This window comes from Gorilla gorilla, chromosome 9 (assembly GCF_029281585.2).
Source record: "Gorilla gorilla gorilla isolate KB3781 chromosome 9, NHGRI_mGorGor1-v2.1_pri, whole genome shotgun sequence".
NCBI classification, from domain to species: Eukaryota; Metazoa; Chordata; class Mammalia; order Primates; family Hominidae; genus Gorilla; species Gorilla gorilla.
In genome coordinates, this window is record NC_073233.2 from 14,482,544 (window position 1) to 14,507,849 (window position 25,306).

Sequence of the window (25,306 nt, forward strand, 5' to 3'; positions counted from 1 at the left end):
AAATTTGGCCTATTTTCTTTGTATAAAAAAAAGGAAATAAAGGAAAAGGAAGCACATTTTAGAAAAGTCAATGGTCAAGGCAAAGTCATAAATGTGTTCATGTTTTTTCTCAATATTGCTGAATAGCTAAAGCACTACATTTTTCTTTGGAATACAAATAGTCCAGATTGAAGGCAACTTTGAGAGTGTGGTAATGATTAGGGTTTGTTTATCCCCCCAGATCTAGAGTTCTGATGTGACCAAGAGCACTTCCTACCTGAACCATGGCCTATCTCCTGCGGCCTCTGCCTCTGGCGGGAAATAGCGCATATAGGATATTCTAAAAAGGAAAGAGGGTTTTGTTTGTTTAGTCATCAGGTTCAAAAATCTTAAATGGCTATAGACAGGGGTGACCCTATGTCCAGGACAGTCTTAGTTTATGCCTATCACCTTGGCATAATTATATTAAAGCTCCCTTTTTCCAAAGTGTTTGAATTTGGACCGTAAGTTATTTGATCACCCAAGCCATATAAGGTGCAGAGTATGGTTCTCAAAGGCCATTGATTCTACAGGCCAAATACACCTCCACTCCTCAGCACAACTCCCTGGGCCCAGCTTCTGGAGCTAGTCATGGAGATAATAGTTTCTTTGTGCTCCTGTTGTGACCAGGAAAGGGGATCTCCTGGCTGCACCACCCACCTGATTTACCAAGAGTGATCCCAGATTACGCAGTTGTTTTGTGAGCTAACTGTCCATAGAGGTATGACTTGTGTACTCTGCCACAGTGCCAAAAGGCCAGGGGACTGATCAAGTTCCCAGCCCCCTCGTGAGAAATGAAGACTGCAAGAAAAGAGACAGCAGCCCTGGCAACAAAAACCGGACGCATGATTTTGTCATCCTGGGTTGTATATACACATATAACTGTCATCCCTGAAGGATAAAATAATTCTGGAAAATCCAAAAAGAATTGTCTAAATCCTAAATAACTGAAAGGTACATCCAAATGTCTGATATATAAATACACAAATATATTCCTTATATATAAACCAACCAAGAGCTAGGGCAGGAAGAACCACCATAAGGGCTTAGTACTTCTGGCAGGAATTTCCATAAGCCAATTTTCCCCAAAGACCAACAACACTTTACATAACAGCCTCACCAAAATACTTGAACATCCATGTATTTTCACACCCTACTGCTTTTTTCAACAACTCTTTCTGCCAAGAGTGTCCTCTCCTTTGCCTACCTGAAGAAGTTCTTTGCATGCCTCAAGGCCCACCTCCCAAGAAACTGTGAAGTTTCTTGGCAATACTTTAGCAAAAACAATTTATCTTTCCTGTAGTTTTGGGCCCATGTCTGAATTACAGCATAGCCCTTATAATAAAAACATAATTACCACTTAATGAGTGGTTATAATGTATGAGCTAGAACCAATGCTGTTTAACACACACTGATGATTTCATTTAACCAGGACCTTTAATACCCCTCCCTTTACTACCCTGAAGCCAAAGCTCAGACCAGTTAAGGAGCTGACCCAAGATTCCACAGCTAGAAAATGCAGGGACAGATCATGGCTCATGTTTCTCTGCCTGCAGAATTCACAATCCTGAGCCCTCTTATAGGGTCATAGTTCATTTTATCTGTCAGGCTCTCTCTCGTTACATTGAGTTTTTTGAGGGTAGAAATTGAGCCTCTGTTCCTAGTACCTAGCACTGAGCAACTGACTGCTAAATGAATGAATGACCTAGAAGAAAACAGCAGTATTTATCTCTAATAAGGGAATCATATCCTAAGGCCAAAAGTAAATCTGAGCCAGGAACCCAGGGCTCTCCTCATGAATCAACCCCTCATAGTGAACGAAGGGAAATAACACAGAAAACAATTTATCGAAACAGTAAAGAGCACCTGTTATTTTTCACCTTTAGTGTACAATACATCTAGATTGCATTCAGTATATTTTAAACTGCATTCTTCACAATGTGAATCAAATGTTCTACACAGAGATAGATGCAATATACTTTCTATAAACTCAGTCTTGAATGACTTTTCTCTGTAACTCAATTAACAATAAATGCCTAGTAGTAGCTGACAGATTATCTTAATATGATCCCATACCTTCTAACAGCAGTCTGCATGCTGATGTATAATTTTAAACTGTTTTCCTGGCACCTTATTCATGCCAAGCATAATGTAACTCTAAAAGCCATATCTACCTTTACATAATGTCTTAATTTTCCAGTCTTCTACATTTCATGACTGGGAATGTCTTTGGGAATGTGCCCTCTTCAAACTCTCAGGTCTTACATGTAAACTGAATTCACACATACCTCATGATGTAATTCATGGGTGCTATCTTGTCTCAAGAAGACACGCGTCAGATGCAGTAAGGAGAAAAGGCCTTTAGTTTGGTCAGAATCCTCCCAGTCTTAATCTAGTTGCTGCTACTTTCCCCAGCTCTCTCAAAAGACCCAAATATCCGAGTATGGAACACTTGGTCTCTACCCCTGGGCACTGCTATATTGGTTCTCTGCAACAGACATACTCCAACTTCCCTCTTGAGTTGGCACTTTGTATACAAGATCAGTCCTCATTTCTGTTTCAATTTATGGTTCTGAGAAGAAATTTCTCAAAGGGTGCAACATTCAGAAACAGCTTTAGGTAAGGACTGTCCATAAGCACACAGATTCTCTCCCCTATTGCTGGCTTCCTGGCCTTCTGAGCTCCTCATGGCAGGAGCAGAATTCACAATCTTGAGCCCTCTTATAGGGTTGCAGCCTCCTCATGGCAGGACCATCCCTGGGCAGGGCTTCCTGCAGCTTCAGTGGCCTCAAGTCTTGACTCTGCAGGGCAGGGTCTAAAGTCTCTATCTAAAGCTTCCTCTGTCCACTGAAAACCAGGAGTGCAAAGGTACTTCTGGGCTTGGCAGTTCTGTTAAGCAGAACAGGGGTAAAGGAAGCTAGATATCCAGGTAGTATCAGAGTAAAACAGTCCCCAAGCAAACCTCTGGGCTCATTCTCAGATCAGTGGGAGTCTTCCCTACTCTGGAGAAAAGAGGATGTCTGAGGCAGCATCAATGTTCCTAGGAAGACCCTCACTGCAAGGAAGAGGCTTCAGCTTAGACAGCAGAGTCTTACCCTCCTCTGGGCCCATCAGCCCCACAAATAAAATGTTCTCTTCTCACCAGGGGACTACTAACCTGCTCAAGGCCCAAAGAATAAGGGATCTTGGAGTCTGAAATCTTCATTCTTGCAACCTTAAGTCCTCATCATCTGTAAGCTGATGTTCGTTCACAGGTGAACTATCTGTTACACCTACCAGGAAGAGTCAGACCTTTGCCCCTGAGTGGTCCCATCTGTAATTACAATAGACCAAACATAATTACTTAATGGATCAACTTCTCTGATAGAGGAAAGGCAGGAAGAGAAAGAGCGAAGCTGTCCTGTGTTCACACTAATGTCCGTGTTTTACAAGGTGACAGGTGTGTGAGCACCAGGAAGGATACATGATATCCATGATAGTGGCCTGATAGCTATGACACTTGAACACAGTGAAGAAAGTGCAGGGCACAGGGCCAAGAAGGAAATCTGAGGAGAGAGAGGTCACCTTGGGACTTCAGTAATGGATACTTCAGACTGGCTGTTTTCACTCTAAACCCTGGGGGTTACGCTTCCTCAGCATGCTGCCTGTATATGCTTTATCGGTGCTGATGCCCAACCCTTCATCTTTAAAGTCTTGGGACCACTCTTCTTTGGTGGTTTCCTCTTGCTCAGGGTAGCTATCTGCACTGAATCCAGCATTCTCTGCCAAGACAGCAGGATCCTCGTCTTCATGAAAACAGCAGGAACATGTTTCTGGCTTTGGATCACACGAGGTAACAGAATTATCTTCCTGGGCTCTGGGGTCAGTGGGCAGACTTTCCCAACCCAAATGATCTGATTCTTCCTCTTCTATCATTCCCATTCTTTCAGCTATTTCTTCAGCAGAAAGTTCTTTTGGGTCAGGGTAATCCACCAAGATTGTTTCTTGCCTACGCTTGATACAGTCTGAAAGGTCATAAATTGGGTAAGTCTCTTCAGGGTAACCTAGAGAGAAAAGTAGCACAAAGTATTACAAAGAATGTCTCCTCAAAAAAAAAAAATAGTGTCAGGTTCAAAGAGGATTCTCAGGCAGCAGCCATCCTATCCTAACAAATCTATTCAAGACATCTCTAAGATTCCAATAGTTCTAAAGTTTTACTTGAGCAAATTCTTAGCAATCTGGTTATCCCAGTGCTCTTTGAAATACAAACTAATTCAGATGAAAATCCCTTCTTATGTGTAGGGTGCTTGCGGCAGAGTTAAGTCTTATACCACGTGTTTTTGCAGTACTGATGAAGATTAAACAAACAACATGAGCCTTTAGTTAAAACAAAAAAAGCATCAAAACCAGACAGAGACAGCACAGCTCCAGGCTAATGTTTATAATTTCTATTTGGAACAATTTCCAAATCTTCCTTGGTGGAGTGGGGAGAGGAAAGGAATGATAAGCTCTTTGAAAAATACACCACGAAGCTTTCTATTTATCCAAACAATTGAAAAGGCTTGCAAGTGTCAAAAATAGAGAGCACTTTAGCAAGGCATGCCCAAGATCCCGAAGGACAAGCACTGCATTTTCGGAAGACAGAATTCCTGTTGTTGGCTTCTTCATCTTCACAAAATGGAACAAAAGAAAACAACAAACTGGCAAACAAAATGAGTAACACTGGTACTGAATCCCAGCTAGGATAATGAGAAAAGAGAAACTGTTGCCAAATTACCAAACTAAATGAAATAAATCTGTGTCAGCCAAGCAAGCCTGAGCAGCAGATGGGCCGTGCTGGAGCTCACACACCAGTACTGGCACCAGTGGCCGTAATCACGATACAGTGCAGAAAGCTGGAGGATTCAGAACCCATTTGCCCATTATGATAATTGGCAAATTCAACCCTAACGTAAACCATTTTTTGCCTACAACTGTGACAAATAAGTCTTTTTTGGTGCAATGTAGGGTGTGTGTGGAGACATTTCTACATTTACTGCTTTTTCTGACTATAAAAATCATACAGACTCATTTGTAGAAAATTTGAAAAAAACACAGGCTAGTTTAAAAAAGAAAACACAAATCACCCATAATATCTTCACTTATAATAATTTGCTTTTTTCTGGTCTTTTTTTAACCGTATATACACATGTATTTTCTTTTCTTTCTTTTTTTTTTTGAGACGGAGTCTCGCTCTGTCGCCTGCCCAGGCTGGAGTGCAGTGGCGCAATCTCGGTTCACTGCAACCTCCGCCTCGCCGATTCACGTGATTCTCCTGCCTCAGCCTCCTGAGTAGCTGGGATTACAGGTGCATGCCACCACACCTAGCTAATTTTTTGTATTTTTAGCAGAGACGGGGTTTCACCACGTTGGCCAGGCTGGTCTCAAACTCCTGACCTCAGGTGATCCACCCACCTCGGTCTCCCAAAGTGTTGGGATTACAGGCGTGAGCCACCGCGCCCGGCCAACATGTATTTTCTTATCCCCCTTTTTTAAAAAGAAGGATATTTGTGTATAAAAGGTTATATCCTGATGTTTTTCAATTCAACATTATATCATGAGCATCTCTCCATGTCATTAGGCATCTGAAAGTTGGTTGCAAAATATCTCATCATATAGCTACATAACTGACATGATTTACTAGTCCTCTTTTCTAGGACATTTAGATTCTTTCCAATTTTCCCCTATTATAAGTAGTATACAAGTTAAGATTTCTTAATATAAATCTATGTCCACTTCCCTAGTTCTTTAAGATAGACTTCTATAAATATGAAAACTAGACCAAAGGGAATGGACATTATAAAAGCCTTTTTTATACTGTGCCAAATTACTTTCCAGAAGAGTGGTATAAATTTTCAATCCTACCAGTGATATAAAGACTGTTCATCTTATGACACCCTCACCAGCACTCACAGTAGTATGTTAAGAATTTTGCCAATGCAGTCTTTATTCCAAGGCTTAACTTACTGTGGATGGAATGCTAGGTAAAGTGGAGCTTAGCTAACCCAAGACCCTCAGCCACCATGGTCAAGGATGGGAGCTGGAGAAGCTGCTTGCTAGTCAGCACCCCCACCTTCAGGTTGGCCCCTGCATTCCCACAATCCAGCAGACCCTGGGTCTAGGCCAACCCAGTAGACCCCAGCATTGGGCCGGCCCTCAGAACCCCAGGACTGCCCCTATGGACCTAGGTTCTAGGCTGAGGCCTGTGGCCCCAGGACCCAAGCCAGCCCTAATGGACCTAGCCTTCAGACACATCCATCAGACTCAGCCTCCAGGCCCATTTCAGTGGACCCGGGCACCAGGTTCATCCTAGCACCTGGCCAATCTCTGAAGACCCAGGCTGAAGGCCCAGTCCAGCCCCAGGTCAGCCCTTGTGGACCTAGGCTTTGGGATAGCCTCTCTGCACAAGATACAAGCACCAGGTCCATGCCTGAGGATCCAATCAACAGGTACACCCCAGTGGATCCAGGCTTCAACCCCAACCCCACGGACTCAACACCAGGCCACCCTGCCTAAGGACTCTACCAGCAAGGCTACCTGCAGATCACACCAAATGGCCTACCCAGAATCTCTGGGCAGGCTGACTGGTGAATGGCTTTTCCAGACAAAGCCCGAATGCAAAAACCATTCACCAGCATAAGTCCCTGCTTCTTCAAATGCACAGATACCAATGCATAGCCATGAGGATCAAGAACAATCAAGGAAACATGTTGCCACCAATGAACAAAATAAAGCACCAGGAACAGACTCTAAAGAAATGAAGATACGGCCGGGCGTGATGGCTCACACTTGTAATCTCAGCACTTTAGGAGGCCAAGACAAATGGATCACCTGAGGTCAGGAGTTCAAAACCAACCTGGCCAACATGGTAAAATCCTATCTCTACTAAAAATACAAAAAATTAGCCGGGCGTGGTGGCAGGCGCCTCTAATTCCAGCTACTCAGGAGGCTGAGGCAGAAGAATCGCTTGAACCCAGGAGGCAGAGGTTCCAGTGAGCCATGATCATGCCATTGCACTCCAGCCTGGGCAACAAGAACAAAACTCCATCTAAAAAAAAAAAAAAGAAAGAAAGAAAGAAAGAAAAAGAAGACACATGAACTGCCTAACAAAGAATTCAAGATAACTGTTTTAAGGAAACTCAGTGAACTTCAAGAAAATACAGAGAAACAATTAAAGGAAACCAGGAAAACAATAAATAACTAAAACAAAAAATTTACGAGAGATTGAAATTATATTTAAAAAATCAAATTCTACAGCTGAAAAATACGAGAAATAAAATGAAAAATGCAATAGAGAGTATCAACAGCAGAACTGATTGAGCAAAAGAATGAACCTTTGAATCTAAAGACAGATTATTTGACAATATACAGTTGGATGAGAAAAAAAGAATGAAAAGAAAGCAAGCTTATGGGATTTATGGGAACTGGAGTTCAAGAAGGAGGAGACAGACACAAAGGGATAGAAAGCTTAAAGAAATAATAGCAGAAAACTATACAAATCTGGGGAAAGTTATAAATATCTCGGTACAGGAAGGTCAAAAGTCTCCAATCAGACTGAACTCAAGTAAGACTATATCAAGAAGTATTATAATCAAACTATCAAAAATCAAAGACAGAGAGGATGCTGGAAGCAGCAAAAGAAAAAAAGTACATCACATTATAAGGGAGTTCTAACAGATTTATCAGCAGAAACCTTAAAGGCCAGAAAAGAGTGGGATAATATATTCAAAATGCTTATGGAAAACAAAAAACAAAAACAAAAACAAAAAAAAAAAGGTCAACCAAGAATATTGTAGTTGGCAAAGCTCTCCTTCAGAAATGAGGAAAAAACAAAGACTCTGCCAGACAAAAGATGAAGGAGCTTATCCCCACAAGATCTATGTTATAAGAAATGCTCAAGGGTGTTCTTCAAGTAGAGAGCAAGGGACACTATTTAGTAACACAAATATATATATATATATGAAAGTATAGGCTAGGTGCGGTGGCTCACGACTGTAATCCCAACACTTTGGGAGGCTGTGACAGGTGGATCACCTGAGGTCAGGAGTTCGAGACCAGCCTGACCAACATGGTGAAACCCCACCTCTACTAAAAACACAAAATTAGCTCAGCATGGTGGTGCATGCCTGTAATCCCAGCTACTTGGGAGGCTGAAATGAAAACTATAAAACATTGATGAAAGAAATTGAAGAAGACACAAATAAAATGAAAAGATGTCCTGTTTATGGATTGGAAGAATTGATACTGCTAAAATGTCCATACTATACAAAGCAATCTACAGATTTAATACAATCCCTATCAAAATTTCAATGACAATTTTCACAGAAATAGAAGAAACAATTCTAAAATTCATATGGAACCACAAAAGACCCCAAATGGCCAAAGCAATTGTGAACAAAAAGAACAAAGCCAGAGGCATCACAGTACCTGATTCCCAAATCTACTACAAAGCTATAGTAATCAAAACAGTATGTCACTGGCATAAAAACAGACACACAGACTGATGGAACAGAATAGAAAGCCCAGAAATAAATTCACATATTTATGGTCAATTTTTTTAAACAAAGATGCCAAAAAATAAAACACACACACACACAGGTCAAAGGACAAACACAAAAGGGTCAACGGACAATCTCTTCAATAAATGGTGTGGGGAAACTAGATATCCACATGCAAAACAGTGAAATTACACCCTCATCTCACACCTCACATTTACAAAAATCAACTCAAAATGCACTGAAGACTTAAACATAAGACCTGAAGCTGTAAAACTACTAGAAGAAAACCTAGGGAAAAAGCTCCATGACACTGGTCTGGACAATATTTTTGGATATGACACCAAAAGCCCATGCAACAAAAGTGAAAATAGACAAATGGGATTACTGCAAAAAGCTTCTGTACAGCAAAGGAAACAACAGAGTAAAGAGACAATCTATGTAATGGGAGAAAATATTTGCAAACCATATATTTGATAATGGGTTAATGTGCAAAATATATAAGGAACTCAACTCCACAGCAAAAGAAAACCTAATTTAAAAATGGGCAAAGGATATAAATAGACACTTCTCAAAAGAAGACATAAAAATAGTCAACAGGCATATGAGAAAGTGCTCAACATCATTAAACATTCAAGAAATGAAAATTTAAACCACAATATCACCACATCTGTTAGAATGGCTATTATCAAAAAGACAAAAGGCAATAATAAGTGTCAGCAAGGATGTAGAGAAAAGGGAACCCTTATATACTATTGCTGGGAATGTAAACTAGTACAGTCACTATGGAAAACAGTATACTGGCTCCTCAACAAATTAAAAATAGAACTATCATATGATCCAGTAATCCCACTACTGGATATATATCCAAAAGATACGAAATCAGTATGTCAAAAAGATATCTGCACTCCCATGTTCACTGCAGCATTATTCACAGTAGCCACACTATAGCATCAATCTGAACATCCATGAATGGATGAATAAAGAAAATGTGGCACATATACACAACAGAATAGTACTTAGCATTTTTTTGTTTTTGGAGACGAGGTCTCACACTGTCACCCAGGCTGGAGTGCAGTGGCACAATCTCAGCTCACTGCAGTCTCCACCTCTTGGACTCATCTCAGCCTCCCACCTCAGCCTCCCAAGTTGCTGGGACTAGACACATGCCACCATGCCTAGCAAATTTTTGTATTTTGTGGAGACAGGGTTTCACCGTGTTGCCCAGGCTGGTCTTGAACTCCTAGGCTCAAGCAATCCACCTGCCTCGGCCTCCCAAAGTGTTGGGATTACAGGCGTGAGCCACCACACCTGGCCTACTCAGCTTTCAAAAAGGAAATCCTGTTATTTATGACAACCTAGATGAACTTGGAGGACATTATGTTAACTGAAATAAGCCAGGCACAGAAAGACAGATACAGCGTGATTTCACTTACATATGGAGTGTAAAAAGGTCAAGCTCATTAAGAAAATAAAATGGTGGTTATCAGAAGCTAGGGGGATCAGGGAAATGCTAGTCAAAGGACATAAAATTTCAGTTGGATAGGAGGAATAAATAAGTTCAAGAGATCTATTATACATTATATAGACTACAGTTAATAACAGTATGTTGTATATTTGAAAATTGCTAACAGAGTACATTTTAAGTGTTCTCACCACAAAAATCCTTAAGTATGTGAGGTAATGTGTATGTTAAATAGCTTGATTTAGCCATTTCACAGTGTATACATATATCAAAACATCTATATATAATTTTATGTATTAATTAAAATAAATAATTTTCTTTTTAAAAGAGGAAGAGGCCCACTGAGGAAAATCAAATAATCACTCATAAAACTGCTGAGGTAGCCACCATTACTGGTTACTCAAAAACATCATTAAGGCTGGGTGTGGTCGCTCACGCCTGTAATCCCAGCACTTTGGGAGGCCGAGGCGGACAGATCACAAGGTCAGGAGATCAAGACCATCCTGGCTAACACGGTGAAACCCCATCTCTATTAAAAATTCAAAAAATTAGCCAGGCGTGGTGGCAGGCGCCTGTAGTCCCAGCTACTTGGGAGGCTGAGGCAGGAGAATGACATGAACCTGGGAAGTGGAGCTTGTAGTGAGCCAAGACCCTGCCACTGCACTCAAGCCTGGGCATGACAGCAAGATTCCATCTCAAAAAAAAAAAAAAAAAGACCATCATTAAAAATATAAGCAAGCAACAAAAATTCACTGCTCCTATGAGGAAACCAGCAGTTCAAAATGAGGGAACAAAACTAACCAAAACAAATAATGCCAATAGTCTCTAATAAAATAGTTAGTGCAGGAGATAAAGGAGTTAACCAACCAATTTATGATTGATATTCCTAATAATATTCAAGAAGATACTGCATTGATAAAACCTAGCCAGGCTTCAATTTAAAAAGGTAGCAAACAAGAAATAAAAAGGAGCTATTGAATAGAAAGCCATAATTGTAAAAAAAAAAAAAAAAAAAAAATTAATGCTCAGGCAAGAAAACAGCAGATTGGGCTGGGCGCAGTGGCTCACGCCTGTAATCCTAACACTTTGGGAGGCTGAGGCAGTTGGATCACCTGAGGTCAAGAGTTCGAGACCAGCCTGACCAACATGGCAAAACCCTGTCTCTACTAAAAATACAAAAAAAATTAGCCAGGAGTGATGGCGGGCACCTGTAGTCCCAGCTACTTAGGAGGCTGAAGCATGAGAATCACTTGAACCCAGGCAGCGAAGGTTGCAGTGAGCTGAGATCACACCATTGCACTCTAGCCTGGGAGACAGAGTGAGACTCCATCTCAAAAAAAAAAAAGAAAAAATAGCAGATTGAAATGGACATGGCTGAAAACCAAATTAGTATATTAAAAGTCCAAGTTGAGGAATTCTCCCAGCATAAAGATAAAATGATAAAGAAATGGAAATTATGAGGAAAAAAGATAAGCTACAAGATAGCTGATAAACTATCAACAATATCCAATCTCAGAATTACTGGAATTCTAGAATGAGAGAACAAAATAAGGTAAATGGGAACAATAATCAAAGAAATTATAAAAGAAAATACCCTTTAGCTGAAGAAAGCCTTGAGTCTTCAGATGGGAAGGACTCGCTAAATGCTTGGCAAAAATACTATGAAAAATCCACACATTCGTACACGCTCAGACACGTGCAGATTATCCAACCAAATTCAGATTGTTAAAAGCTGGAGGCATCATGCTACCTGACTTCAAACTATACTACAAGGCTACAGTAACCAAAACAGCATGGTACTGGCACCAAAATAGAGATATAGACCAATGGAACAGAACAGAGGCCTCAGAAATAAGACCACACATCTACAACTATCTGATCTTTGACAAACCTGACAAAAACAAGAAATGGGGAAAGGATTCCCTATTTAATAAATGGTGCTGGGATAACTGGCTAGCCATATGTAGAAAGCTGAAACTGGATCCCTTCCTTACACCTTATACAAAAATTAATTCAAGATGGATTAAAGACTTAAATGTTAGACCTAAAACCATAAAAACCCTAGAAGAAAACCTAGGCAATACCATTCAGGACATAGGCATAGGCAAGGACTTCATGACTAAAACACCAAAAGCAATGGCAACAAAAGCCAAAATAGACAAATGGGATCTAATTAAACTAAAGAGCTTCTGCACAGCAAAAGAAACTACCATCAGAGTGAACAGGCAACCTACAGAATGGGAGAAAATTTTTGCAATCTACCCATCTGACAAAGGGCTAATATCTAGAATCTACAAAAAACTCAAATTTATAAGAAAAGAACAAACAACCCCATCGAAAAGTGGGCAAAGGATTATGAACAGACACTTCTCAAAAGAAGACATGTATGCAGCCAACAGACATATGAAAAAATGCTCATCACTGGCCATCAGAGAAATGCAAATCAAAACCACAATGAGATACCATCTCATGCCAGTTAGAATGGCAATCATTAAAAAGTAAGGAAATAACAGATGCTAGAGAGGATGTGGAGAAATAGGAACGCTTCTACACTGTTGGTGGGAGTGCAAATTAGTTCAACCATTGTGGAAGACGGTGTGGCAATTCTTCAAGGATCTAGAACTGGAATTACCATTTGACCCGGCAATCCCATTACTGCGTATATACCCAAAGGATTATAAATCATGCTACTATAAAGACACATGCACACGTACATTTATTGCGGCACTATTCACAATAGCAAAGACTTGGAACCAACCCAAATGTCCATCAATGATAGAATGGATTAAGAAAATGTGGCATATATACACCATGGAATACTATGCATCCATAAAAAAGGATGAGTTCATGTCCCTTGCAGGGACATGGATGAAGCTGGAAACCATCATTCTCAGTAAACTATCACAAGGACAGAAAACCAAACACTCATAGGTGGGAACTGAACAATGAGATCACTTGGACACAGGGTGAGGAACATCATACACCGGGACCTGTCAGAGGATGGAGGGCTAGGGGAGGGATAGCATTAGGAGAAATACCTAATGTAAATGAGTTGATGGGTGGAGCAAACCAACATGGCACATGTATACCTATGTAACAAACCTGCACGTTGTACACATGTACCCTAGAACTTAAAGTATAATAATAAAAAAGACACCAATACCCCAAATATAATTTTTTTAAAAAAAGAAAGAAAATAAAACAAATTTCCAGACAGAAAACAAACAAGCTACCTAACTAAAAACAGGTAACCTATTGAGAAAAAGAAGCAGACCAGGATAAGATTTCTCATTTTCAATATCAAATTAAAGTAGAGAATGAAGCAATATTTTCAAACTTTTTAGGGAAAATGGCATAATCAACGATTTTATACCCAGCCAAACAATTTGTGTACAGGTGAAAAATATGTACAGATATCCAAGTATTCAGTACACAATACTATATGGGAAAAAATATAAAGGTATTCTTGATAAATACAAAAATTAGTCAAAATTTAAATTCAAGAAAGATGATGCTATATATGATGACAGTGGTTAACAATGAAATCTGTAAGAATTATCAACATAAAATAAGTATTGATAATGTGGCCTAGGAATTTAATGCTGCTGTTAAGAAATGACACTTAAAACAGAAAAGGTTAATATCTTTAAAAATTAATATCACTTGTAGTTAAAATTCCATATAATTTCAACAACACCTAAAAGGTAGGTAGAGGGGGAACAATGAAAACTGCAATTTGGAGGAAAAACTGAATTTCATTTCATTAATTACTTGTGAGATTAAAATACTTTTTTATATGTTTCATAGCTGTTTGCATTTTTTCTCTTTGTGAACTGCTTATCTGTAAGGATATCAGTGTTTTCTAAATTAGTTCTAGAACTTTTAAATATATTAAATATATCCGCCAGGCGCAGTGGCTCACGTCTGTAATCCCAGCACTTTGGCAGGTTGTGGTGGGCAGATCGCTTGAGGCCAGGAGTTCAAGACCAGCCTGGTTAACATGGCAAAACCATGTCTCTACTAAAACTAAAAAAATTAGTTGGGCATGGTGGCACATGACTGTAGTCCCAGCTATTTGGGAGGCTGAGGCACGAGAATCACTTGAACCCAGGAGGCAGAGGTTGCAGGGAGCAGATATCAAGCTACAGCACTCCAACTTGGGCAACAAAGCAAGCAAGCCTCTGTCTCAAACAAAAAAAAAAAAAAAAGATAACTTTTTTCAATCATATTTGTTATAAATATTTTTCCAGTTTATTCTTGTCTTTTAAACTGTGTGATATTCTCTGATCTGCAGAAGGTAAAAGTTTTAAGTATTTAAGCTACACAATCTTTTCCCTTAGAATTTGTGTTGCTTTTAAAAAAATTAACCTTTTTTATTTTGAGATAATTATAGATTCACAGGCAGCATATAAGAAATAATACAAGCCAGGCACAGTGGCATGCACCTGGAGTCCCAGCTACTCAGGAGGCTGAGGTGGGAGGATCGCCTGAGTCCCAGCATGGGCAACATGGTTAAGACTCTATCCCTTTAAAAAATAATACTACTAGTAATACAGAAATCCCATGTACCCTTTATCCAGTTTCTCCCAAAGGCAACATCTAGCAAAACTGTACTACAATATAACAACCAGGATATTAATATTGATATAGTCAGTATACAGAACATTTTCCATCACCACAAGGATCCCTTATGTTGCCCTTTCATGGCACACTCACTCTTCCCTACTCCTATTCCCCTCTTAACTCCTAGCAACAACTAATCAGTCCTCTATTTCTATAATATTGCCACGTCAATTATAAATGGAATCATATAGTATGTAACCTTTGGGAATTAGTTTTTTCCCCCTACTCAGCATAATTCTCTGGAAATTCATCTAGGTTGTTGTATATATAGTTCATTCCTTTTTATTGCTAAGTGTATACCACAGTATATATATATATATATGCCACAGTTTATTCACCTCCTAAAAGACATATGGGTTGTTTCCAGTTCTTGGCTATTGAAATTAAGCTGCTATAAATATTCACAAAGACTCATATGCAAAAGTTCATAGCTACTTGAGTCATAAGAGTGCAAAGCTAGGAATAACCCAAACGTTCCTCAACTGGTGAATGGACAAATTATGGTATAAGCATATAACTAAATAATTAGCCCTAGAATAAATAAAGGCTGTTCTGGACCCAAACTAAAAAATGTTAAAGCCTTAAAGGATTCAACTGTTTTCTACTAACCTAAATGCTAACCTAATAAATCCAACACTATTTAAAGTACTAAAACAAAATCCAGCACCTAACAATGCAAAATTTGTAATATCCATCATCCAGTCAAAACCTACCAGGTATGAAAAAAAAAAAAAAAAAAAAAAAGAAAAGGGAAATTAGGACCCATTACCAGGCGAAAAATTAGTCAACAGAAACATTCCCAGAAATGGCATGGATGATGAAATTAGCAATTAAAACAGTCAAGAAAGCTATTACAGATATGCCTCATACGTTTAAGAGAGTAAAATATGAATAAATGAGACATAAAAAAGACCCAAATGAAACTTCTAGAGATGATAATGTCTGAAATTAAAAAACACTGAATAAGATTAACAGTGGGTTAGATACAGTAGAAGACATCAATAAACCTGAAGACATATCAAGAAAAACTATTCAAAACTAAGCATGGTAAGAAAAAAAAAAGTGAACAGAACTCACATGACCTGTGGGGCAATATCAAACATATATGCAACTGGAGAGCCAGAAGGAAATAAGAGAGAGACACAAAGACACAGATCATTAATAAAATAATGGCCAAAAATATAGATCATGGGTCTAAGCTTCCACCTTGAGAAACTAGAGAAAGGCAAATTAAACCAAAAGTACCAGAAAGAAAGAAACACAAGTCAATGAAATAAGAAACAAACAAACAAAAAGAAACCAAATTACAGCTCTTTGAAAAGATCAACAAGGATGATAAACCTCTGGGCAGCTTGATCAGGAAAAGAAACAAATTACCAGGATCAAGAATAGAAGAGGGTGCACCCTACAGATCTTACGTACATTAAATGGATAATTAGACTATATTATGAACAACTTTATACTAACAATAAAGTTGACAATATGGATGAACTATGTAAATTCCTTGAAAGATACAAACTATCAAAAGTTCACTCAAGAAGTGAATGATCGAATAGCACTATATCCATAAAATACATTAAATTCATAGACATCTTCCCACAAATAAAACTCCAGGCCAACTGGGCACAGTGGCTCATGCCTATAATCCCAGCATTTTGGAGGCCAAGACCAGAAGATTGCTTAAGAGCAGGAGTTCAAGACCAGGCATGAGTAGATGGGCCTACAGGCATGTACCACCACGCCTGGCTAATTTTTTAAATTTAAAAAATTGAAAAATTAAAAAATTAGCCAGGCATGGTAGTGCATGCCTGTAGGCTCAGCTACTGAGGCTGAGGTGGGAGGGTTGCTTGAGCCCAGGAGATCAAACAGTGAGCCATGATCACGTGCCACTGTACTCCAGCCTGGGCAACAGGGCAAGACCCTGAAAAAAAAAAAGAAAAAGAAAGAAAGAAAAAGAAAAAGAGAAAGCAAGCAAGCAAGCAAGCAAGCAAGCAACTCCAGACCAAGATAATATCACTGGAGAATTCCACATAACTTTTATGGAATAAATAACAGTAACTCTATGAAACTTTTCCAGAAAATAGAAAAAGGAACACATCCCAATGCATTTTATGAGGCCAGGATTACGCTGAAATCAAAACCAAAGAAATTACAAGAAAAGAAAATCACAGACCAATATCCCTCACATATGCAAGACCTATACACTGGAAACTACAACACATTGCTGAGAGAACTTTTAAAAGATCTAAATAAATGGTGAGATATAACACGTTCATGAACTAGAAGATTCAATATCATTACAGTATTGATTCTTCCAAATTGATCTAAAGATTCAAAGCAGTACCAATCAAAATCCCATCAGGCTTTTTCATAAAAACTGACAAACTGATTGTAAATTTATCTGAAATTGTGAAGGAAATAGCCAAAATAATTTTGGGAAAAAAAATCTGAACAACTTGAACTACCCAAAATAAAGACTTACTATAAAGACATAGTAATAAGGACCATGTGCTATTGGTACAAGTAGAGACATACAGATCAATGGAACAGAATAGAGCCCAGAAGAGACAAGCACATGCATGGCCAACTGGTTTGTCAAGCAAATGTCAAGCTAATTAAATGTAACAAAAGAAGCTGAACAATTGGGTATTTGATATGGAAAAAAATAAACCTCAGTCCTGACACCTCAGATCATCTATAAAGGTTAACTCAAAATAGATCACAGGCCTAAATGTAAAAGCTAAAACCGTAAAATTTCTAGAAAACATGGGAGTTGGGAAACCTTGGGTTAGCCAAATATTTCTTAAACAGAACATAAAAAATGGGCTGGGCACGGCGGCTCACACCTGTAATCCCAGCACTTTGGGATGCCGAAGTGGGTGGATCACGCGGTCAGGAGATCGAGACCATCCTGGCTAACATGGTGAAACCCCGTCTCTACTAAAAATACAAAAAAATTAGCCAGGCGTGGTGGCAGGTGCCTGTAGTCCCAGCTACTAGGGAGGCTGAGGCAGGAGGATGGCGTGAACCTGGGAGGTGGAGCTTACAGTGAGCCGAGATGGCACCACTGCACTCCGGCCTGGGTGACAGAGCAAGACTCTGTCTCAAAAAAAAAAAAAAAGTAAATCGTAAAGAAAAAAACGGTAAGTTGGACTTCATCAAAATTTAAAACTTCTATTCTTTGGAAGACGCTGTTAAGAAAATATAAAGGCAAGCTACAGAAAATATTTGCAAAATACAGAAATGATAAAGAATTTGTACTCGGAATATATATAGAACTCTTGCAACCCAACAAGAACCTAATCAAACCAATTTAAAAATTGGCAAACGACTTGAACAGACACTTCAAAGATATGCAGATGGCAAATAAGCACATGAAAAAATGTTCATCATCATTAGTCATTGGAGAAAGGTAAATTAAAGTCACAATTAAGGTATCATTTTACACTCACTAGAATGGATAAAATTAAAAAGACTGACAAGACAAAGTGTCACCAAGGATGTGGAGTAACTTTAATTGCCATACACCACTGGTGGGAAGGGAAAAAGTAGACCTACTTAGGAAAGCAGGTTGACAGTTTCTAATAAAGTTAAACATGTGGCCAGGCGTGGTGGCCGACACCTATAATCCCAGCACTTTGAGGGGCTGAGGCAGGCAGATCACTTGAGGTCAGGAGTTTGAGACCAGCCTGGCCAACATGGTGAAACCCCGTCTCTACTAAAAATACAAAAATTATTCAGGTGTGGTGCCAGGCACCTGTAATCTCAGCTACTTGGGAGGCTGAGGCAGGAGAATCACTTGAACCCAGGAGGTAGAGGTTGCAGCGAGCTGAGATTGCTCTGCTGCACTCCAGCCTGGGTGACAAAATGAGACTGTCTTGAAAAACAAAAACAAAAAAAGTTAAATATACAATTACCTTAAACCCAAAAATCTCACTCCTAGGTATAGACTCAAAAGAAATACAAATATATGTTCAAACAAAGACTCATATGCAAAAGTTCATAGCTGCTTGAGTCATAAGAGTGCAAAGCTAGGAATAACCCAAACGCTCCTCAACTGGTGAATGGACAAACAAATTATGGTATAAGTATATAACTGACTACTACTCAGCAAGAAAAAAATTTCAGATACACTCAATAACAAACATGAATGTCAAAAGTATTACGCTAAATCAAAGAAGCCAATGAGTATATGCAGTATGATCACTTACATAGAAAAGGCAAAACTAAAAGCACAGAAAGCAGTTCAGTTGTTGCCAGGGGCAGGAGAAGGGCATTAGCTACAAAGGGGGAGCTTTCTGGGGTAATGGAAATGTTCTTTATCAAAATTATGGTGTGATTACACAAACTCTATATATTTGTCAAAACTCATCCAACCGTACATTTAAAACTGGTTAATATTACTGTTTATATATTATACCTCAATAATGAAGCTGATTTTTAAAAAATCTGTTAAGATCTCTTTTCTGGGCTGACAGCTAACAAAAAAATGAGAAGACACTGTTTACCTTCCCAGTCCTCCATGTAAGGGGCCTCCTCAGCTTCTTTCTCTGGAGAAAATCTGTCAATGAATTTTCCTTCTTTCATGACCCTGGTGATTTCTCGGAGCTGATGTAGCAACCGTTTCTCTTGGTCAGAAGTCACAGTCTGTGCTCTGCTTAGAAATATCAGACAATCCAACCATTTAGTGGTAAATACTCCTAGGCAATGGATGTAAACATCACTATGGTCTGTCTGGGTACTGGAATAGAAAGTGCAATTGCAGCAGATAATTATTCTAGGAATTGATCCTCCAACTGCATAGCTGGGAACTAGAGATGTAGTTCAATGCTTTGATTTTATAAATGGGAAAACTAAAGCCCAGAATAGATCAAGTGATTGCCCAAGGTCCCGACATTAGTTAATGTCAATACTAGGACCAGATCCCAGATGTCTCAGCTTTTAGTTCAGTGTTTTTTCAGTGTATGTCAATGCCCTGATTCTCTAATCGCCTAACAATTTCACTGTTACTCACATTACTCCATTCACTACAAGCCACTTTTCTCTGAAGCAAGGTCATCAAAGGAAAAAGTTCTGGGCCATGAGCATCAACCGGGGAAAATTTATGCTACTAGAATCACCAGGCTTAATTTACGTGTGCAGGTATAAGGATATATTCTAAAATTTCAGAGGTGGGTAATTTTGAAAATTCAATCATCTAGACTAGAGAAATTGAGGAAACTGGGGTCCACAGAGGAGAAATATTGTTTATATATTCATACTGCCACTTAATGAAGCACTATAACTAAAACCACCCAGGCTTCTGATTGCATTCTGCGCAATTCTTGAAGCACAGTGCTCAAGTTCCACATTTTGGAAAACCTGGTTTGAATCCCAACTTACTTGTGTGGTTCTGGCAAATATCTGCAAAAATAACATGAGACTCGAGGATAACAGTTTGGTTGTTTTCTTTTAGAGGAAAGCACTGCATCACACTGACAGGCAAACAAGGTCCTACTTCGAAGACTGATAACTATCTGCTTTGAGACCAGTTTTATCTAGCAGCAGGATTTAATGGAGGCTTATTCTCTTCTTAAAACCCAGACACAAGTTAATACAACACTTACAAAGGAAAAATGATGTACTATGTACCAGCCTGTGGAGATGGTCGTCTATTTTTCTAACAGCCAGTTCTGAGCCTGCATTCATTTCTCTGCTCAGCCTAACTTTAGCCTTAATGACTAATAAGGAAAATGAAAAGAGTATTTCTCCTTTCAACATGAAGATAGTAACTGAGGAAAATGAACATTACCAGAGACCTCAGTGAAAGGAAAAACGAAAACACCACGAGCTCCACTTCTTCCACACCAAGTAGCTTCAAAGCCATGAACTACTAAAGATGCCTGTCTGTTCCACATGCAGCTAAAATCCTATACTTACAGGGCCTCTGATAGCTCTATTCTTCCCATCAGTACAGGAGTCCTGACTCTCCACAACTGCTCGTGTGTCCCACATAACCCCTATTTCTCACTGTTAAAACAACCCACTTTGTGTGAGGCTTCTGGGGCAGACTAGAAGAGCTTACCTGCTTATCACAAACTCTTGTCTCTTCAGGCGGCACATGTTACTTTTCCAGACTGTACACAGGGCATTCTGATCTTCAATGAATGAAACAGTCTTAATTCTGTTTCCTAAGTCATGGGAAATCAGAAGCCCTTATCCTAAAAGAGGATGGGTAGACTACAGGAAGCAGGAACAGACAAGAGCTTTCCCAGAGAACTCCAAACCAAAGCATCCTCATTTCACTCTAAACAAGTATACTTTTATTGTCCATATCATGCATTACACATTAATCATGGTCTACCTTATGACATCTTCTGAATTTATTGCAATGAATATTTTCATGGATTCCTTATCATCTCAACTGGGTTTGATACTCCTAGAGGGCAGTAATAATTAAGTTGACAACAGTATAGACACAATGCCATGATCACTGTTAAGAGCTCAATAATTACGTGTTAGTTTGATTGATCCCCATTTCCTCACCATCCATTATTTTCTTTCACCTCCCTGAATTCTGGATTCCATTCTATCATTTTATGAAAAGTTGCAAAAACTTTTACTCCTAAGTGATTTTTCACTTTACTAAGTCCAAGGGTATTTTTCTCACATTTCATTCTTCTTGACTTCTCTATACCATAGACCATCCTCTGCTTGAAACCTCCTCCTCCCTTAGCTATTGAGACATTTGTATTCTCCCACTTCTTTAAACATTCCTTTTATCTATGATCCTGGCTCACTTTTTTCCACCCACCTCCCAAAACAATTTTCCCAAGGCTCAATCCTAGGACTCTCATTTCTCCATTCTTATAATCATGCCCTCAGGAAGTTGACCCAGTATTACAGATTAGACCATCACCTCTACAGAAAAGATGTCCTAATGCTACTATTAATCTTGACTTTTCACACAAATTCCTGTCTCACAACTCCAGTTATTTCCTGGGCATTTCCACTTGGAGGCCTTGCAACTATGTTAAAGTTAACCTTAAATTCGCCTCTTGAAACCGGGTCCCAGTTGGCTCAGGATCGTGAGCAACTGCATGAACAGGAAGACCAGAAGAGGCTGAGTATGGAAGATTCTAAGATGATAGAAAAATAAAAGGTCACAGTTGGGCAACAGCCTCACCAGAATTTTGAATTCTATAAGCCCAGCAGAATCATCAAGTTCCAAATGCGAGAGTTAAGTACAGAGTTAAACAGATGTTAATACCATTCATGGTTAGAACAGAACTCAGACCAGTAAAAGATTTCAGGATACTGCAGCAGAGTCTGATATGCCTCAAAGATTTGGTGATCTCACCTTTCTCCATGGAGATTTTCTCCATCTCTCACTCCCAGCCAATGACTTCCAAACCTGAGCCCTTTGCTCTGACCTCAAGAACCAAATTTCCTATTGCTGTTTCATATTATACATGGACGTCCTGATGGCATCTCAGACACACTCAGTGCTGAACTTATGATCTCAACTCCAAAGCCTTATGTACTTTCCCTTCTTTTGTATTTTATCTTAGTTAATGCCATAATCTTCCTTCCAGTTTGGCTGTAAATCTCCAATGCATCTTTATTTATTCTTCTCCATTACTCTTATCTGGTTAGTAGTTTTCTTTTGGGGAACCATCTCCTCTTCCATTCATAGTGCAAAGATTAACGTGAGCCATCCATCCCCTACCTCTCCTTCAAGGGTGGCCATGTGACCCACTGCTAATTATCACATTCCATCCCCTTGGCTGCAGGGATTGATTCAGGGATAGATATAGGACCCAAGTTGGGCCAACTGTACTTTTGGACCTTGAACACAGTGAAGCCTGAACTGAATACTTTTGACATTAAATTCATCCAGGCAACAGTCCATGAGTAGACTTTCCCTTTGTTCCTGCTCCCTAAATGCCCAAAGCTGCTCTGGTTACCATCCTTCCTGAAATCTGCATGTTCAGCTGTTCCTTTGATATTATGAGCTACCCCATATTCTTCCAATAAATTCTGCCTCCTCATACTCCAAATTTTTTGCTAGCCAGAGTTGGCTGCCTGCAACCAAGGAACCCTGATACAGCCTGTGATTTTTTTTCTTCCATTAGGTCCCCTTAACTTACCCCCACTTTTCCACTCTCACTGGCCTATTTATTACCATTTGCTGAAACCTTTTCAATAGCCTTCTAGTATGTAGTCACTCTATATATTACTGTAAGAGTTATTTTTCTAAAGCACAGCAAATCATGACATTTCTCCTCAAAAGCCTTCAGAGTCAAAATAAGTGTGTGTTGTGGGGGGAGAGAGGACCCAGGCAAACGAAAAAGTATATGCCAAGTCCAGAGGCAAAAAGGTACAGGTATTTTAGAGGAACAGCAAGTGGTCGGTGTGGCTGGACCACAGAGAGAGTGATGAAGAAAGATCATCAAGCAAGAGAGGTACACAAGGCCAGGTCACTCAGGACCATGTAAGCTACGTTAAAGATTCCGTGCTTTTTCAAAATCAAAAGGGACCTGCTGAAGGATTAAAACAAAAGAGATAATCTGTGTGGAAAACAGAAAGAAAACCGAAAGGAGGCAAAATCAGATAAACCACATGAGATAGTTACGACCTGTATCAAAAATAGGCATTCATTCACTCACTCACTCCCTCTTCTACTTCATCTAATACTTTTTTGGAACCTTTTATGTGCCTGTGCTAAGCTCTACAGCTAAGAAGGATAATGCCTGACCTCACGGAGCCTACAGTCTTTTGCAGCAAGACAGACTTATTAATTAAATAGAAATGACAAGACATGGTGATTGATGAGATATGGGAAGTAAAATAAAAGGTCAATCAAGGATAACATCTAATTTCTGCTTTGGGCAACCAAGTGGATGGTGGAGCCATTTGCTGAGATGGAAATTAAAGGTAGAATAGGTTCAGCTGGGGGACAGATGATGAATGCCATCTTGGACATTCATTCATTCAATAGATATTTATCATATGATGAGGCTAAAGGTAGGTATCTATGAGATATGTCCAGTGGGCTCTGTATATAGAGGTCAGGAACTGAAGTAAAGGAATGGTCATGATTTCCTCTTCTACCACAAAAACACACAAATGCTTATATCAAAAGTGAATAGGGGCCAGGTGCGGTGGCTTACGACTGTAATCCCAGCACTTTGGGAGGCCAAGGTAGGCAGATCACCTGAGGTCAGGAGTTCGAGTTGAGCCTGGCCAACATGGTGAAACCTTGTCTCTACTAAAAATACAAAAATTAGCCAGGCGTGGTGGCACATGCCTGTATTCCCAGCTACTCAGGAGGCTGCGGCAGGAGAATCACTTGAACCTGGGAGGTGGAGGTTGCAGTGACCTGAGATTGCACCACAGCACTGCAGCCTGGGTGACAGAGAGAGACTCCATCTCAAAAAAAAAAAAAAAAAAGAATAGGTATTCTATATTCTAATTCAATAAGTATTTCCTTAGTACCTACTATACAAACACAGTGAACAAAATAGGCTAAGTCTAGCCTCAAAGAGTTTACATTCCAGGAATTCATGGCAAAAATCTGTAGTCCCACATACATATTTGACATGCCTGCCAGGGCCCTTTGCTGCCAGAGGTTGCACCCTCCTTGCTTTTTTCACGGACTGCTTGACCATACCATGCTTCTAGCAGGTAAATTGTTACAACTTGAATGCTATTCCAGAAAGGAATACAGCCTGTGATTTTTTTTCTTCCATTAGGTCCCCTTAATTTATCCCCACTTTTCCACTCTCACTGGCCTATTTATTACCATTTACTGAAACCTTTTCAATAATCTTCTAGCATGTAGTCACTCTATGTATTACTATAAGAGTTATTTTTCTAAAGCACAGCAAATTGTGACATTCCTCCTCAAAAGCCTTCAGAGTCAAAATAAGTGTGTGTTGTAGGGGAAGAGAGGACCAAAATCGTAAGGACAGAAATCAGGACACCTCACTTCTGATTCCTAGACCCCTTCCTTAGTCTTAGTGTCCTTGAGCTAAACACTGTGCTTAATGTCAGAGAGAACATGGCACAAGACTGACATTCTAGGTTTCATTGTTTAAATATGTGTACAGACCTACATCCCTCACAAGTAAAAGCTTTCTGAAAAGTTTTATTAGATAATATCAAAAACTTTCCCCATATTTCTGTTCTTACTTAAGCATTAAGGTAAAGTTTCAGAAACTGTAGAGTTTTCTAATTTTAAGCCAACATCCTGCAGTTATGGAATATTATATAAAAGGACTTAAGAGGCTGTAAATGAATGTATCTTCTGCTTTACCCCCAGAAACCCAGAGATGTGATACAATTTTGATCTGACAGAACAAATACTGGAATATTTTGGGCTTTTCTAATAAGCACAGGAGCACAGACTTGTAAAAGAACAAATGCCACAGAAACTGAGGTTAAAGGACACAAACTGTAAGTATAAAAGGGAAAACATGTAGAAACATGGTGCTATGGTTTGAATATCTGTCTTCTCCTATACTCATGTTGAAACTTAATTGACATTGCAACAGTATTTAGAGGTGGCACCTTTATGAAGTGATTAGGACATGAGAGCAGAGCCCTCATGAACAGATTAATGCCATTATCTCAGTGGGTTAGTTATCCCAAGATGGGCTGTCATAAAGTGGGCTGGCCTCTGGTGCCTCCCTCTTTTGTATGTGCT

At 39.4% G+C, this 25,306-nt stretch overlaps 1 protein-coding gene across 7 annotated transcripts in view; it reads right to left on the reverse strand.

Moving 5' to 3' along the window:
* RIC3 (RIC3 acetylcholine receptor chaperone) overlaps nucleotides 1-25,306 on the reverse strand; it is a 75,719-nt gene that overhangs the window by 13,174 nt on the left and 37,239 nt on the right. For 2 of the 7 annotated variants that reach the window (XM_019037205.4, XM_063710916.1), the window contains 3 exons: nucleotides 19,128-19,273; nucleotides 3,583-4,061; nucleotides 1,862-3,331 (listed from right to left, as the gene is read on the reverse strand). In XM_019037205.4, the coding sequence (XP_018892750.1) occupies nucleotides 3,622-4,061; nucleotides 19,128-19,273 (586 nt within the window). In that variant the 3' untranslated portion in view covers nucleotides 1,862-3,331; nucleotides 3,583-3,621. Of the gene's footprint in view, nucleotides 1-256; nucleotides 320-1,861; nucleotides 4,062-19,127; nucleotides 19,277-25,306 lie in introns of those variants that run through there. The other 5 variants (XM_055356493.2, XM_055356497.2, XR_008669938.2 and 2 more) reach the window with 4 other exon arrangements.